Below are 12,579 nucleotides of genomic sequence, written 5' to 3' on the forward strand. Positions count from 1 at the left end.
GTCTAGGACACCTGGCTAGTGGTGTCAAATTAAAATAGGAACAGGGGCCACTAAGCTTACTTAAGGATCCCTCTGGGCCACATACTGATTAAATTTTAAAATGTGATATCTATGTTTTGTTGTGTTTTTATTTATTTTGTTAAATATTTTCCAATTACATTTTAGCTTTGTTCTGACCATCTATGGGTCATGCGTTTGATACCTCTGCTCTAGGCATCTCCATACCTGTGGATATGGTATCATGGAAAGGACATTATATTTATAGTTAGAGGATTAAGGCTCAAATCCTAGTATTTCTACTCGCAAAAATGTGTGATTTTTTTCAAGCCATCTTAAAAAAACAACAACACCTCTTTGGCCTTAAAGTCCCTCATTTTCCGAATGAGGCTGTACTCGATAGTCAATATTCTTTCCAACTCTCAATTTTATGATGATCACTTTTCTTGCAAATGTTTAAAAAAATCCTTTCATATAAAGTAGCTTTCAAGGTCCTTGAACCCAAGAGCTATATCTTCTCAATCTTTGCAGCTTTTCTAGTGCCTCAAACAGTGTTCTGCATGCAGAACTTCGTATGTCTGTTGTACTTATTGTACATTTTAGAATTTTGTCAATAATCAAAATTAAGGTTAATCACTCTCTTATAGTTTTAGGAATATATTCAGGTTGGGTTTTTTTTGGAAATTGGGACAATAATAGCCCATCTCTAGTTCTTCAGCACCTCATTGGTTTTCTATAATTTGTCAAAGAGCAATCATCCTTGTCATTTCTTTTGGTATTCTGATATGTAACTAATCTAGGTCTGATACCTTGACTCTTCCATAAATTTCTTATTATTTTCTCCCTTATCTTGGGCTTCAAGTCTTCATTAGCCATTTTAGTCCTCTTCTCAGTAACACTAAATGATTAAAGGAATTAAGAATTTTTAGTAAAGCTGAATATATACATATAGGGGAACACGATATTGCCTTGATGTATTTGCAAGTTGGTAGCACAGAAGAGAGATTAGACATTTGGTATAGCCCCAGAGATTAGAGCTACAGTCACTAAGTGGAAGCTATAGGTCAGGGGAGATATTGACCTTATTGGTGAAAATTTTTTAAATAATTAGAGTTGTTCCCAAATAGAATGGGCTGCTTTGGGAATGGTTCTTTATCACTGAAATAGTGCAAGCAAAAATCTGCAAAGAGTATTGAGAACAGGATCCCTGAAAATTGGGCTACATGAGTATTAATAGGAAGCAAGAATAGGTAGTCAGTCTGTGGGCAAACAGCTTTATAATAATTCCTAAGACTGCCAATGAATTAAAGCATAGCATGGCATCATTGTTCTCCAGGAATTCACCCTTGGCTGTACTATGCAGGATTTATATCAATGATTTGGATGAAGGCAAATGACACCAAGTTTATGAAATTTGTATAGTGGACACAGAGTGATCCTTTGGGCCAAGAAGACCAAGGTTCAAGTTCCAGTTCTGACACATAAGTGCATGTTCCTGATACATTCATCGATTTGCTAACACTAGTGTCCTTGCTGTTCTCCAACAAGACACTCCATCTTTCTACTATTGTCATTTTCATTGGCTGTCTCCCATGCCTGGAATGTTTTCCTCCCTTATCTCTGCTTCCTAATTTCTCTGGCTTCCTTCAAATGCCAGCTAAAATCTATCTTCTACAAGAAGCCTTTCCCAATCTCCCTTACTTATAGTGCCTTACCTCTGTTGATTATTTCCAATTTAACCTGTATATAGTTTGTACACATTTACTTGTATGTTGTATCCCCATTAGATCATAAACTCCTCAAGGGCAGGAGCCATTTTTTAAACCTTCCTTTGTGTTCCTAATGCTTAGCACAGTGCCTAGAATATAGTAGGTTCTTAATAAATGTTTACTGAATGACAAACTGAGTGACATACTTTCTGAAAAATAATTTAACTTCTCAGTTCTCTGGGCAACTATCTAAGAGTATTATGAGAAGACGCTGACCTGCATTGCTACCAATGATAGTTTTCTCTTCTGGATGTTTTCTTCACCAATATAATCATAGATCTGGTCCCATCTCTTATCATATTTACAGATGTTATGTTGGGAAGGATAACTAACACAATGGATGACAGAGTCAAGATGCAAAATGATCTTAACATGTCAGAACTATGGGTTGAATTGTAAGCGGTGTCTAATAAAATGAAGATTAATAAGGGTAAAAATATATCCTTTACTTGGGTTGATAAATCATCAGTACAAGCATAGGAAGGGAGTAGTGTGAGTATGCAACCAAATAGCTCCTATGAAAAAAACTTGGGGGTCTTGAGGACATTTAACAGACTACAAACCCAATTGAGTGAAAAAGTAGGAAGGGCTGACTTGGGAGTAAGTATGTGTCCTCCACTGAAAATCAATAAATTAAGGCTTATTCGGGAATATTGTAGAGCAGTGGTGTCAAAAGTCAAATAGAAGCTTGCCTAAATCTTAGACAAGGATCTGTGTGGGCTCCATATTGACATATAAAATGGCATATTGCCATTATCTATGTTCTTTCTTTCTTTCTTTATTTTGTTAAATATTCCCCAATAACATTTTAAACTGGTTTTGCCAAACTTGAGAGTATTGAGAGATCCAATGGAGTCACCGGCCATGTATTTGACACCTCTATATTATGGAAAATATCTTTGCTTAAGTATAGTTGGGCTAGATGATACCTGAAGTCTTTTCAAACTTTTAAGTTTTATGATTCTGTGAATTATTTCCAGTTCTAAAGTTCTATCACCCTGAGTATATAGTACCCAGGATATTATCCTGAAATTGGATTGAAAAAAAAAACAACCTCCCAGATATGAACTTATTTGTATGTGTGTATGTGTATGTTTCCTATATACACATCATATATACTTCCATATAATGTGAATCATGGGAAATAATTTCAGCTAAAGAAACTTAGACAAAGGTTCTGTTTCATTAAGGCTTTACAGAAGAAATTGTTGTTTGTCCTTCATTCTTGAAGAGGACCATGATGTCAGGAAGGTGATGCTATGACTTACAAGTGAATTGGATTTAAGTTAGGGAGGGTTGTGCAAAGTCACCAGCCTCACTTTCTCTTCTGGAGCCATCTGGGTCCAGTGGCCAGATATACATCAGGACATTTGGAGATAGCCCCACTACAGAAGAAATAACAATAGAAAGAAAACTTGATGACCACATCAATTTTACATTGGCTAAGTTTTACTGTAGTTGGACTCTATTTTTTAATTTCAGCAATGAAAGGGGGAAAAAGATGTGGAGGGGAATTCATTCACTCTGCCTATTCCAGCTCTGTGAACAAACCAACAGAGCTTGAGTACTATTGTTTTCCCTGATTTCAGCTCAGAAGACCTCAAAACTTCTCTGCTGCCCTTGTGTCACTGCTTGTGTCTATGCCTATGGCAATTTGCTTTGTGGGCCAACTGCAAGATCTCTATAAGGAGAAAGTTTAATCGTTGTGGAATAGATAATCTATGACCTCTCTGTCTTCAAATTATTTGCAAAAGGATTATTGATATCAATCAATATATTTTTTCTCCAGGATCTTTATTGCTGCGTTTTAATAATCGTTCTCCCCACCCCATAAACTACCAAGGCCACGTTTGGGTAATTTAAAATGTTTCATGTCTCACTACTTCAACCCTGACTCACTTTTATTACCCTCTCCAGGGGCCTTAGAATCATATGCTGTATTTTAACAGGAAGCACAGAAATGTATTTTGTAAATAATCTAAATTAAACTTGGCTTTAAAATGCTGGAAAACCTCTTACTGATTTACAATTCTCCATACTTTGCTCTTCTAATATACCTTTTCAGAGGTGTGTGTGTATATGTGTGTGTGTGTGTGTGTGTGTGCATGTATGCTATTTCCAGAAAATCTGAACAGTAGTTAGTGAAAACAAGGTAACACGAAATAAAACTTCCTAGTCTCTCTGCAGCCCTGGGATCTTTTGTGCTGGTCTTCTTTCCTTGCACAAATCTATTGAATTTAAATTTGCTGGCCATAAGATATTATGGGCAGTGACTTAACTCAGATTTTTTTTGTACCTGGACCAATAGGTGGTAAAATCTCCCTCACATGGAGGGTATGAATAGAGTCAGAGAGCTTATCTCACTGGCATGAAAAGTGTTGAGGAATTCACCCCTACAGGTAATTTCTGATCCAATTTGACAAACATTTATTAAGTAACATTTTAAAGAGAAATATTTAAGGTAGTGGGACTATAAAAAAATGGTTAAATCTCATGCCTTCAAGGTGTTTATACTCAACTGAGGGATACAATATTTAAACATATAAATAAATACATTCTAATTTATGGAGGGAGAAAGCACTAACAAATAGGGGGATCAAGAAAACTCTCCTGTAGGAGATATCATATGTCAAACTCTGAAGGAAAATTGGGATTCTAAGAGATAAAGCTGAGGATGCAGAACATTCCATGCATGAGGGGCAGCTTATGTAATTTTTTTCTTTCTAAGTTCAACTATAGATATAACTTGTTTCATTATGCTTTGCTTCATTGTGCTTTATAGACACTGCATTTTTTTTTTTTTTACAAATTTGTGGCAACCCTGAATTGTGTAAATCTAACAGCACCATTTTCCCAACTGCATGTCTTCACATAGTGTCTCTGTCACATTTTGGTAATTCTCACAATATTTCAAACTTTTTCATTATTATTAATTCAGTTATTGTGATTTGTGATCAGTGATCTTTGATGTTACTATTGTAATTGTTTTGGAGTACCACAAATTATGGCCACATAAAACTCACACTTAATTAATAAATGTTGTGTATGTCCTGACTGCTCTACCAACTGGGCATTCTCCAACTCTCTTCCTCTCCTCTGGCCTCCCTATTCCCCAAGACACAACAATATTGAAATCAGGACAATTAATAACTCTCTAATGGTTTCTAAGTGTTTGAGCCAAAGGAAGAGTCATCCCATGAGACAAAGTTCATTTTTGCCTTATTTTAAGAAATTGCCTCAGCCACCCAAACCTTCAGCAACCAGGAGCCATCAGCATCAAAGCAAAGACCTCCACCAGCAAAAAGATTATGTGTTAAAAGCTCAAATGATGGTTATTTTTTTTAGCAATAAAGTATTTTGAAATAAACATACATACATTTTTAGACATAATGCTATTGTACACTTAATAGACTCCTGTATAGTGTGAACATAACTTTTATATGTATTGGGAAACTAAAAAAAATTGTGAGACTCACTTTATCGCAATATTTGCTTTATTCAGTATTTCTGAGGTATGTCCTTAAAGTCCCACCTTCTGCAAGAAGTCTTTCCTTATTCTCTTTTATGCTAGTCCTCTCACTCTGAGATTGCCACAGATTTATCAACTGTATACCATTGTTATTATATTAATGATATTATGTTATATTTTAATATACAATATAACAGTATTATAATACATAATAATAAAACTATGCTTTATTATACAATATTATTTAATCATATAATATATTATTATCAGATTATCTTGTGTTGTTATGTCATGTCATAATATAATAAATATCTTGTTTGTAAATAGCTGCTTGTGTATTATCTCTCTCATTAGACTGTAAACTTCTTGAAAGCAGGGACTATTTTTGCCTTTCTTTGTCTCCTCAGTACTTCATATTGTGACTAGAACATAAAAGCCGCTTAATAAATCCTTGACCTGAAAAATATCTGAGTGTTTAAATATACTACAAGCTCAGTATGATTTAGCAATGTGACATAATATCTAAAAAGCTAATTTTGGTTGCCTTGTATCTAGAATGTGCAAGAGAGTAGTTCTTCCTTGGTTAGACAACATACTATGCTCATTTCTAGGCACTTCATTTTATAGAGGATCTTGACAATTGCAGCACATTAGGTGAAGGTGACCAGAAAGGTGAGGAAAATGGAGCATGCATATAAGGACTGGTTGGAGGAATTGATTTCGTTTAGCATGAAGAAAAGATTGGAGGGAACATAAAAGCTGTCTCCAACTACTTCAAAGGCTGTAATATAGAAGAATGATTATATTTTCTGTTTTTGTCCAGTAACAATGGTGGAATGGATGATAATGATATAATGGGTAATAATTGTTATAGGGGTAAAGAGGTAGAGTTTAAAAGGCAAAAATATACTTCAGTGGGAAAAAATCTTTGAAACAATTCAAGCTCCTCATTATTAGAAGGCTTTGAGGTTGAAATACCATTTGTAGACATTTTGGACTTCTAAGGTCCTTCCAACTCTGAGATCCTAGAATTCCTACTGTTCATCCATAATGCTCTGTAATACTGGCCAAGGTTGGAGACCTCACCAGGGCAAATCTTTCGAATGCCAGCTGGACATCTTGGGAATTCAGTCCCCTCCTTACCTCTTACACAAGGATAAGGTGAAATGAACATCAGGGCTGGTATGGGCTAGAAACAGTAGGGTTAAGGAGTAGTAAGCTGAGAACAATGGCAGCAGAGATGGGTAGAACAGGGTAAAGATGGAGGCATTTCAAATATGGTCAATGTTTACTGAGATTCCCCTGGGATGGCTACTTTTATCACACAGTACAGACAGACAGAATGGCAAAACAGAATTGAAGAAGTCTCAGCAGGAAGTGCGACTTTCTCCCTTCAGTTTTGAAACCAAGTAGCTGAAGAATGTCTTTCTTTCCCTTCTTCCTACTGATGATCTTGTTCAGAGATTTATTCATGCTAATCTTCCATTGCTGTAATATTTAGTCATTAAGCTTAATTCCTGGTTGTGTCCACACCACGTTGCCTACACTTATACCATTATCCTTATTCTCTTTCCCTGAGAACCTTGGACTTTGCCTCAGTGATGTTGGACTCTGATAGGAGAACTTTCACCTCATCTTGCCCAGCCTCCACCTTCTGTTACATTTCTAGTTCTAGTTTTGTGTGTTGCCTTCCAATATCAGAATATAAGTTCCTTGTGAGCAAGAATTATCCTTCTTACTTGTAGTTATATCCTCCATAATTAATGAATGCTTGCGTTCTCTCTCTGTCTCTCTCCACCCCCCTCTCCCCCTCTCCCTTTCCCTCTTTCCCTCCCCTTCTCTACCATTTTGTTGAGTATGATTTTAAATATTGTCAGGCGTAGGGTAGCCTTGGGAGTGGGCTGGGAAATAAAGTTTTATTTTTCTCTCTAGTGCCCTAAAGTTCTGGCCTGGGAGGTTAAAAAAACATTTTAGTTTAATGAATGATCCCAAACAGAACCCTAAAACTTGAACATAAGGCTCACTTAGATTTCCCCTAAAAAAATGACCCAACTGACTCAGTGTCATGCAGTGATACTCCCCCAGTGGTGTTTCAATGCATTCTTTCTCAGTCTCATTTCCACATATTTCACTGTATAGATTGAAGAAATAGCAAAACATGTACCTCTCAAAGAGTATGGACATATGGTAAATTTCTCAACCCTGATGAACCTTGCTTTTTCATTCAAGAGTTCATTATTAATACCCTGCTTCTCACACCCACCCAACAGTATCATTCTAAAACCAAGGGTTGAGAGATCTCAGTGTCCACAATACAGCTAAAAAAGTAACAGGAGGGATTTAGGATAAGAATGTGGAAGACCTTTTTAGACAAAAAACTACTTAAGGATGCTACAATGAATTGTTTGGACAGTGGCCTTCACCAGGAGCATAAGCACAAGAAGGGAAGGTTTGGCAGTTAGAGGTCTTAGATTTAGGTAGAGACTTTCGGAGGCTAAACTATGTGATCCCTTGAGTTTTGGGATACTACTGTACATTACTAAAGCTCCAAGTACAGGACTTATTTTCTATGACCTTTCTTTCTTTCTTTTAGCATTTTGAATACGTCATCATGTTTTCACCCAAGAATTACATACGATGCAGCAGTTTTACTGAGCATGTGCACTGACTTCATTAACGGGTTAATTTTATTTAATTTCGGTTGCATAGTTTTCATAAAGCACCATTTACCCTGCTTGCTGATAAAATACATTTCTATTTGATTCAAGAGGCGGCCAAAAAGAAGGCAAACCTAGACAATGACATCCTGAATTATATTGGCACAATTTAATATAGTACTATTGCATTGAAAACATATACATCTATTATGTTTAATCTACTTAATATTAAGCATAATTTTACATGATATTTTTGACAGACAAAAAATATATATTTTAGAACCACCATATGCATAGGCCTGGCTAATAGCAGACTTACAATAAATTGGTTCCTAATTGCACATTATACCAGAGCAAATCAGCTTGAAGACTGGAAGGGAAAATGGCCATTTATATCTAAAATATTAACTCAATTCTCTGCATAAAAACAATAATCAAAATCCAACAACCATCATACTAGGTTCATTCCTTTTAAGGTTGTATTCAGTTCAGTCACATAAGATTATCTTATCTATACATATACCAAATATTTTGTTGGATTTAAACAATATATTGAATAGTTTACTTGGGCTAATCTTGAACATCTCAGTTAACCAAACAAAAAGCTTGATGTTATGCATCAGCTCTTGAAACATCTAGAAATATGGAAGCATGTCATTCCTAGTCATTTAAAAACATATGAAAATAAAGTATGTAGTCATGATAGGAATGCTTTACTCACAAGTAGTGGGCCTAACTCTCCAACACTTTAAATCACAGAGGAAATGCAGATCTGCTTTGAAAGAAGGAGTTCCGTTACCTAAGGGTTCCCAATACAATAAAATCACAGGTCTAGAACTTACTCTAACCTTACTATAGATGCAGATAATTTCTTAATTTACGAAATGTGTGTTCTAACAAATTTCTATTCAGATCATACAATTATAGATTTAAAGTTAGAAGGAACCCAGAAGGCTGATTTTTTTTTGTAAAGTGACTATTTCCCTAACAATTTCCATTATAAATTTGGAGTTCTGTTCCCATTGGAAAAATACTCTTCCCTATCCCAAATGGAAATTATATTGTAGTGATAGGTTTTAGATGGATACTTCTGTGACATGTTGGCAATTCTAGTATAACTTCATCATTATTTATTCTTGGAATTGCCCTTTCTACCCAGTAGTTCAACTTTTCCTTTGTAAACTTCCAGCACTTTGTTGCTTTGGGCTCTTCCCTCCTCTTTCTCAGAATCCTTCTCCTGGACCAGCAGAATTTCATCCATGTCTGGGGATTCTTTGACTTTATAACCTTAGCCTCTGAGAATGTTTCTCTTCTCTACATCTAACACAGTCCTTATCTTGTCTTATCAAATACTTGCATTGAATTTTCATTGTATCTGAGTATTTCTAGTGGCCAGTGGGGAGTGGGTCATACCATCCCACTTCATAAGTATTGCCGAACAATTGAAAATGTGATAAAATACAGCCTGAGGATCTGGAAATTCATGTGATAATAAAGTGATTAACTTTCCTATTCTGTTTACTCTGAAAGCTCAATTCTGTGCATAAAAGTTACTTAGAATGAAATTTATCTATGTTTCATTCAGTGCTTTTAGAAAATTATAAAGGAAATCCAGGAACTGATTCTTTTTTTTTTTTCGGGAATATGGATGTTCATATTCTATATTGAAAGCTAGATCAATTTGGATAATATCTGTCTAGGGCCAACACTCAATTATTGGGAGAATAAAATTTCAGGCCATAATGATTTAGCTTTTCTATCTGCTAATTGCTCAGTTCCCAACCTTAATTTTACAGACAACTTCTGTTACTACTGAAATGTTGTTGATGGACAAAGAATTTTAAGATTCTGAAATGAATGCATACAATTATACATATATACTAATATGTACACATATATTTTTAAAACTCCAGAAAAGGAGCAAAAATAACATAATGAGCAACCTCATGAAAGTTGTAATAACACCAAATGTTAAAATTGATGGCTTCTTCCTTTTGGCAGCAGGATTTATTTCCACTTTTCTGATTCTCTACTTTCATCTTGGCTTTTATATTCACTGGATTCTCTTCTGTTGTGATTATCCACTCAATGGAGGATGAGTTTAGGAGTGACTAAATGTCACAATGTGCCATGCGCCATTAGCCCAAATCCAAGGATAGGTAGTTTTTAGTCTTCTAGTTTTCCTATTATTAAGATGATTGCCAGGGATGTGAAATGCTGGTGGGAAACATTTAGTAGGATACACAATGATTTAATAATTTGCTTTTTAGTAAGCTTAGCCTGAGCTGTGCTGGTAACAACATTTATGTTCATCTGCCTTGATATTTCCTTCCAATGCCAACTTCAAAAGTAAAGCCAGAAACTGTTCTTTTTTCATGATGGCAAAATTATATTTACTTCAGGCAAAACATAAATCTGTATTGTTTCCCTAGCCCCTTTTGTTAAATTTCTAGCTCAAGTTATTGCTTCCAAGTTTTCTAATAATTCTCTTCTGCTTCTAAATATACTCTGTAAATAGATACTGTTGGTGGGCATACTCAGAGAACCAAAGTTCCTCTCTGACAGCAGATTTTGTTTGGCTAAAACCTTGAACATCAGAAAACACCCACTTGAAGATATTCATAAATTTACAGTTTGGGCTCAAAACATTAGGTTAGCAGCCATTCTTATGAAAATCCCTAACTGAAGAAACAAAAACTAAGTTACAGAACTGATACACGTTCAGCCTTCTATTTCAGATAGACGTTATAGGATTTTTTGAAACTTAACTTCAAGAACAATTTAGTAGCTAATTCAGGACACTTTTTAGAAGGATGACATTATGCTGTTAACTTAGTCAGTGTCAAAGAATCACTACTTATTTTTCTGTATGGGTCATCTCCTCACAAGACTTTGATTGAGATCATCAATCCCCCTCATCCCAGGGAGCCCCTGTAAAATGCATACATTTTGAAAAATACTCTACAAACCCCTTGCTGCTGTCTCCTTCCAATAGGAGATGACCCTATTCCTGAATATTTATAAAATTATCTAGAAATGTTATTAAAACAATAACGAATGTGGCAAACATAATTACTGATTTCATAGAAGGCTGCCCACCCATCCCTCTTGATGTGGCTTGGATTGGTGCAGTGGTGTTTAACTCTGGTTACACAACATCTTGAAGTCTTACTTATGCTTAATCTTTTCCCTTAAAGGCTGCATATCATCCTCTGTTGGCTATGTGATTGTAATACCCTGTCTAGGGAAATAGTATTTCATTTCACTGGAGTCATTGCAAGTTATCTTCTGTACTGGAGCCTTCTGGGCTTGAAGCAATGTCAAGGAGGGCCTCTCTGTTTGTAAAAGTGGAGCTAAGAGTCAAACTCTGCCGAGGCTTCACAGGTGCAAGCTCATCTAATTTAATATTTTCATTTTTGACCAGAATTGTCTTGTCCATATTCTCTTCACTGTGCCTGGCAACTACAGCATCAAGGAAGTCTAACTTGGGAGGCAGAGATCCACTTTCAAATAGGTATTTGGCAAGGTAAGAGACAGAGATATTGGTCAAGAAGGAGATGAACATAGCAAATGTTTTAAATGGGAATCTCTGGTGATAAATGCCATCTTCATCACGGTAATGACCAGGATATAAGATCAGTGGTTGAAGGTAAAGATATGGCTCTCCTCCAGTTATTCTGAATATAAGACCAAGCACATAGCCCATCATGGCACCATATGTATTGGTTCCCTTGACAAAAAGGACACACAAGAGTTGAGGAAAGATGATTATGTAAACAAGGTCAGAACTGAGATACCAGAGTCCATAAACAGATTTGGCTAATAGTGCCATTGCAGTAGCTGCTGCTCCAAAAAGAAACACAGTAATTCTCATAACCCAGACGATTTCCCTATCGGATGCCTAAAAGAAAAATTCACAGTATTAATGGATTGACTCATTTCAATTAAAAAAAAATCTATCTTCTTTTCTTCTTCTTTTTTTTTCAAATTTTGTATCTTTTTTTTTTTTGTGGTTCAGATAGCTTTGTACAAAAATAAAGTTAAACGACAGGCCCATGTCCAATGTACTAGTGATCTCCTAGTAGAGGGCCATTTCAAAGATCCTATACATCTTCTATAGTGAAGAGTTGGAAGAATACAGTTATGAGCTCATGTCCCTTTTATTATAAAGGATAAGAAAGGAGGTGAATAGCTTATCTGAAAGAATGGAGGAATGACCTCAATGTTCTTCTTATAGCTAATATAATAAGGAAAGATATATTTCACTTTGTATACTTTTTGGATACACTTTGTACATTTATTTAATTTAGTAGAGTGCATGAGCCCTGGCTTTAGGACTCCCTAAAAGCATTATGGCCAAGAGTATGGTAGGGTAGGAGTTGGAGAGTAAACATGCATTTGGAGAGTTTGTTTTCTGATCTCTCCATGCCCTTCAGTAGGGATAATCTAGCACTCCACTATGCAATCAAGGGAGCAGTTAGGTGGCACAGTGGATAGAGCACTAGTCCTGGAGTCAGAAAGACTTATCTTCCTGAATTCAAATCTGGCCTTAGACACTTACTAGCTGTGTGACCCTGGGCAAGTCACTTTGTTTGCCTCAGTTCATCTATAAAATGAGCTGGAGAAGGAAATGGCAAGCCATTCCAGTATCTTTGCCAATAAAACCCCAGATGGGATCATGAAGAGT

General features: G+C 35.9%; 1 protein-coding gene across 1 annotated transcript in view; it reads right to left on the reverse strand.

Moving 5' to 3' along the window:
• Positions 1-7,902: 7,902 nt before the first annotated feature.
• SLC5A7 (solute carrier family 5 member 7) overlaps positions 7,903-12,579 on the reverse strand; it is a 45,795-nt gene continuing 41,118 nt past the window's right edge. The window contains exon 9 of the mRNA XM_020979510.2: positions 7,903-11,793. Within this exon, the coding sequence (XP_020835169.1) occupies positions 11,164-11,793 (630 nt within the window). The 3' untranslated portion in view covers positions 7,903-11,163. The remainder of the gene's footprint in view (positions 11,794-12,579) is intronic.

This window comes from Phascolarctos cinereus, unplaced genomic scaffold (genome assembly GCF_003287225.1).
Source record: "Phascolarctos cinereus isolate Bilbo 61053 unplaced genomic scaffold, phaCin_HiC Scaffold_7;HRSCAF=346, whole genome shotgun sequence".
Lineage (NCBI taxonomy): Eukaryota > Metazoa > Chordata > Mammalia > Diprotodontia > Phascolarctidae > Phascolarctos > Phascolarctos cinereus.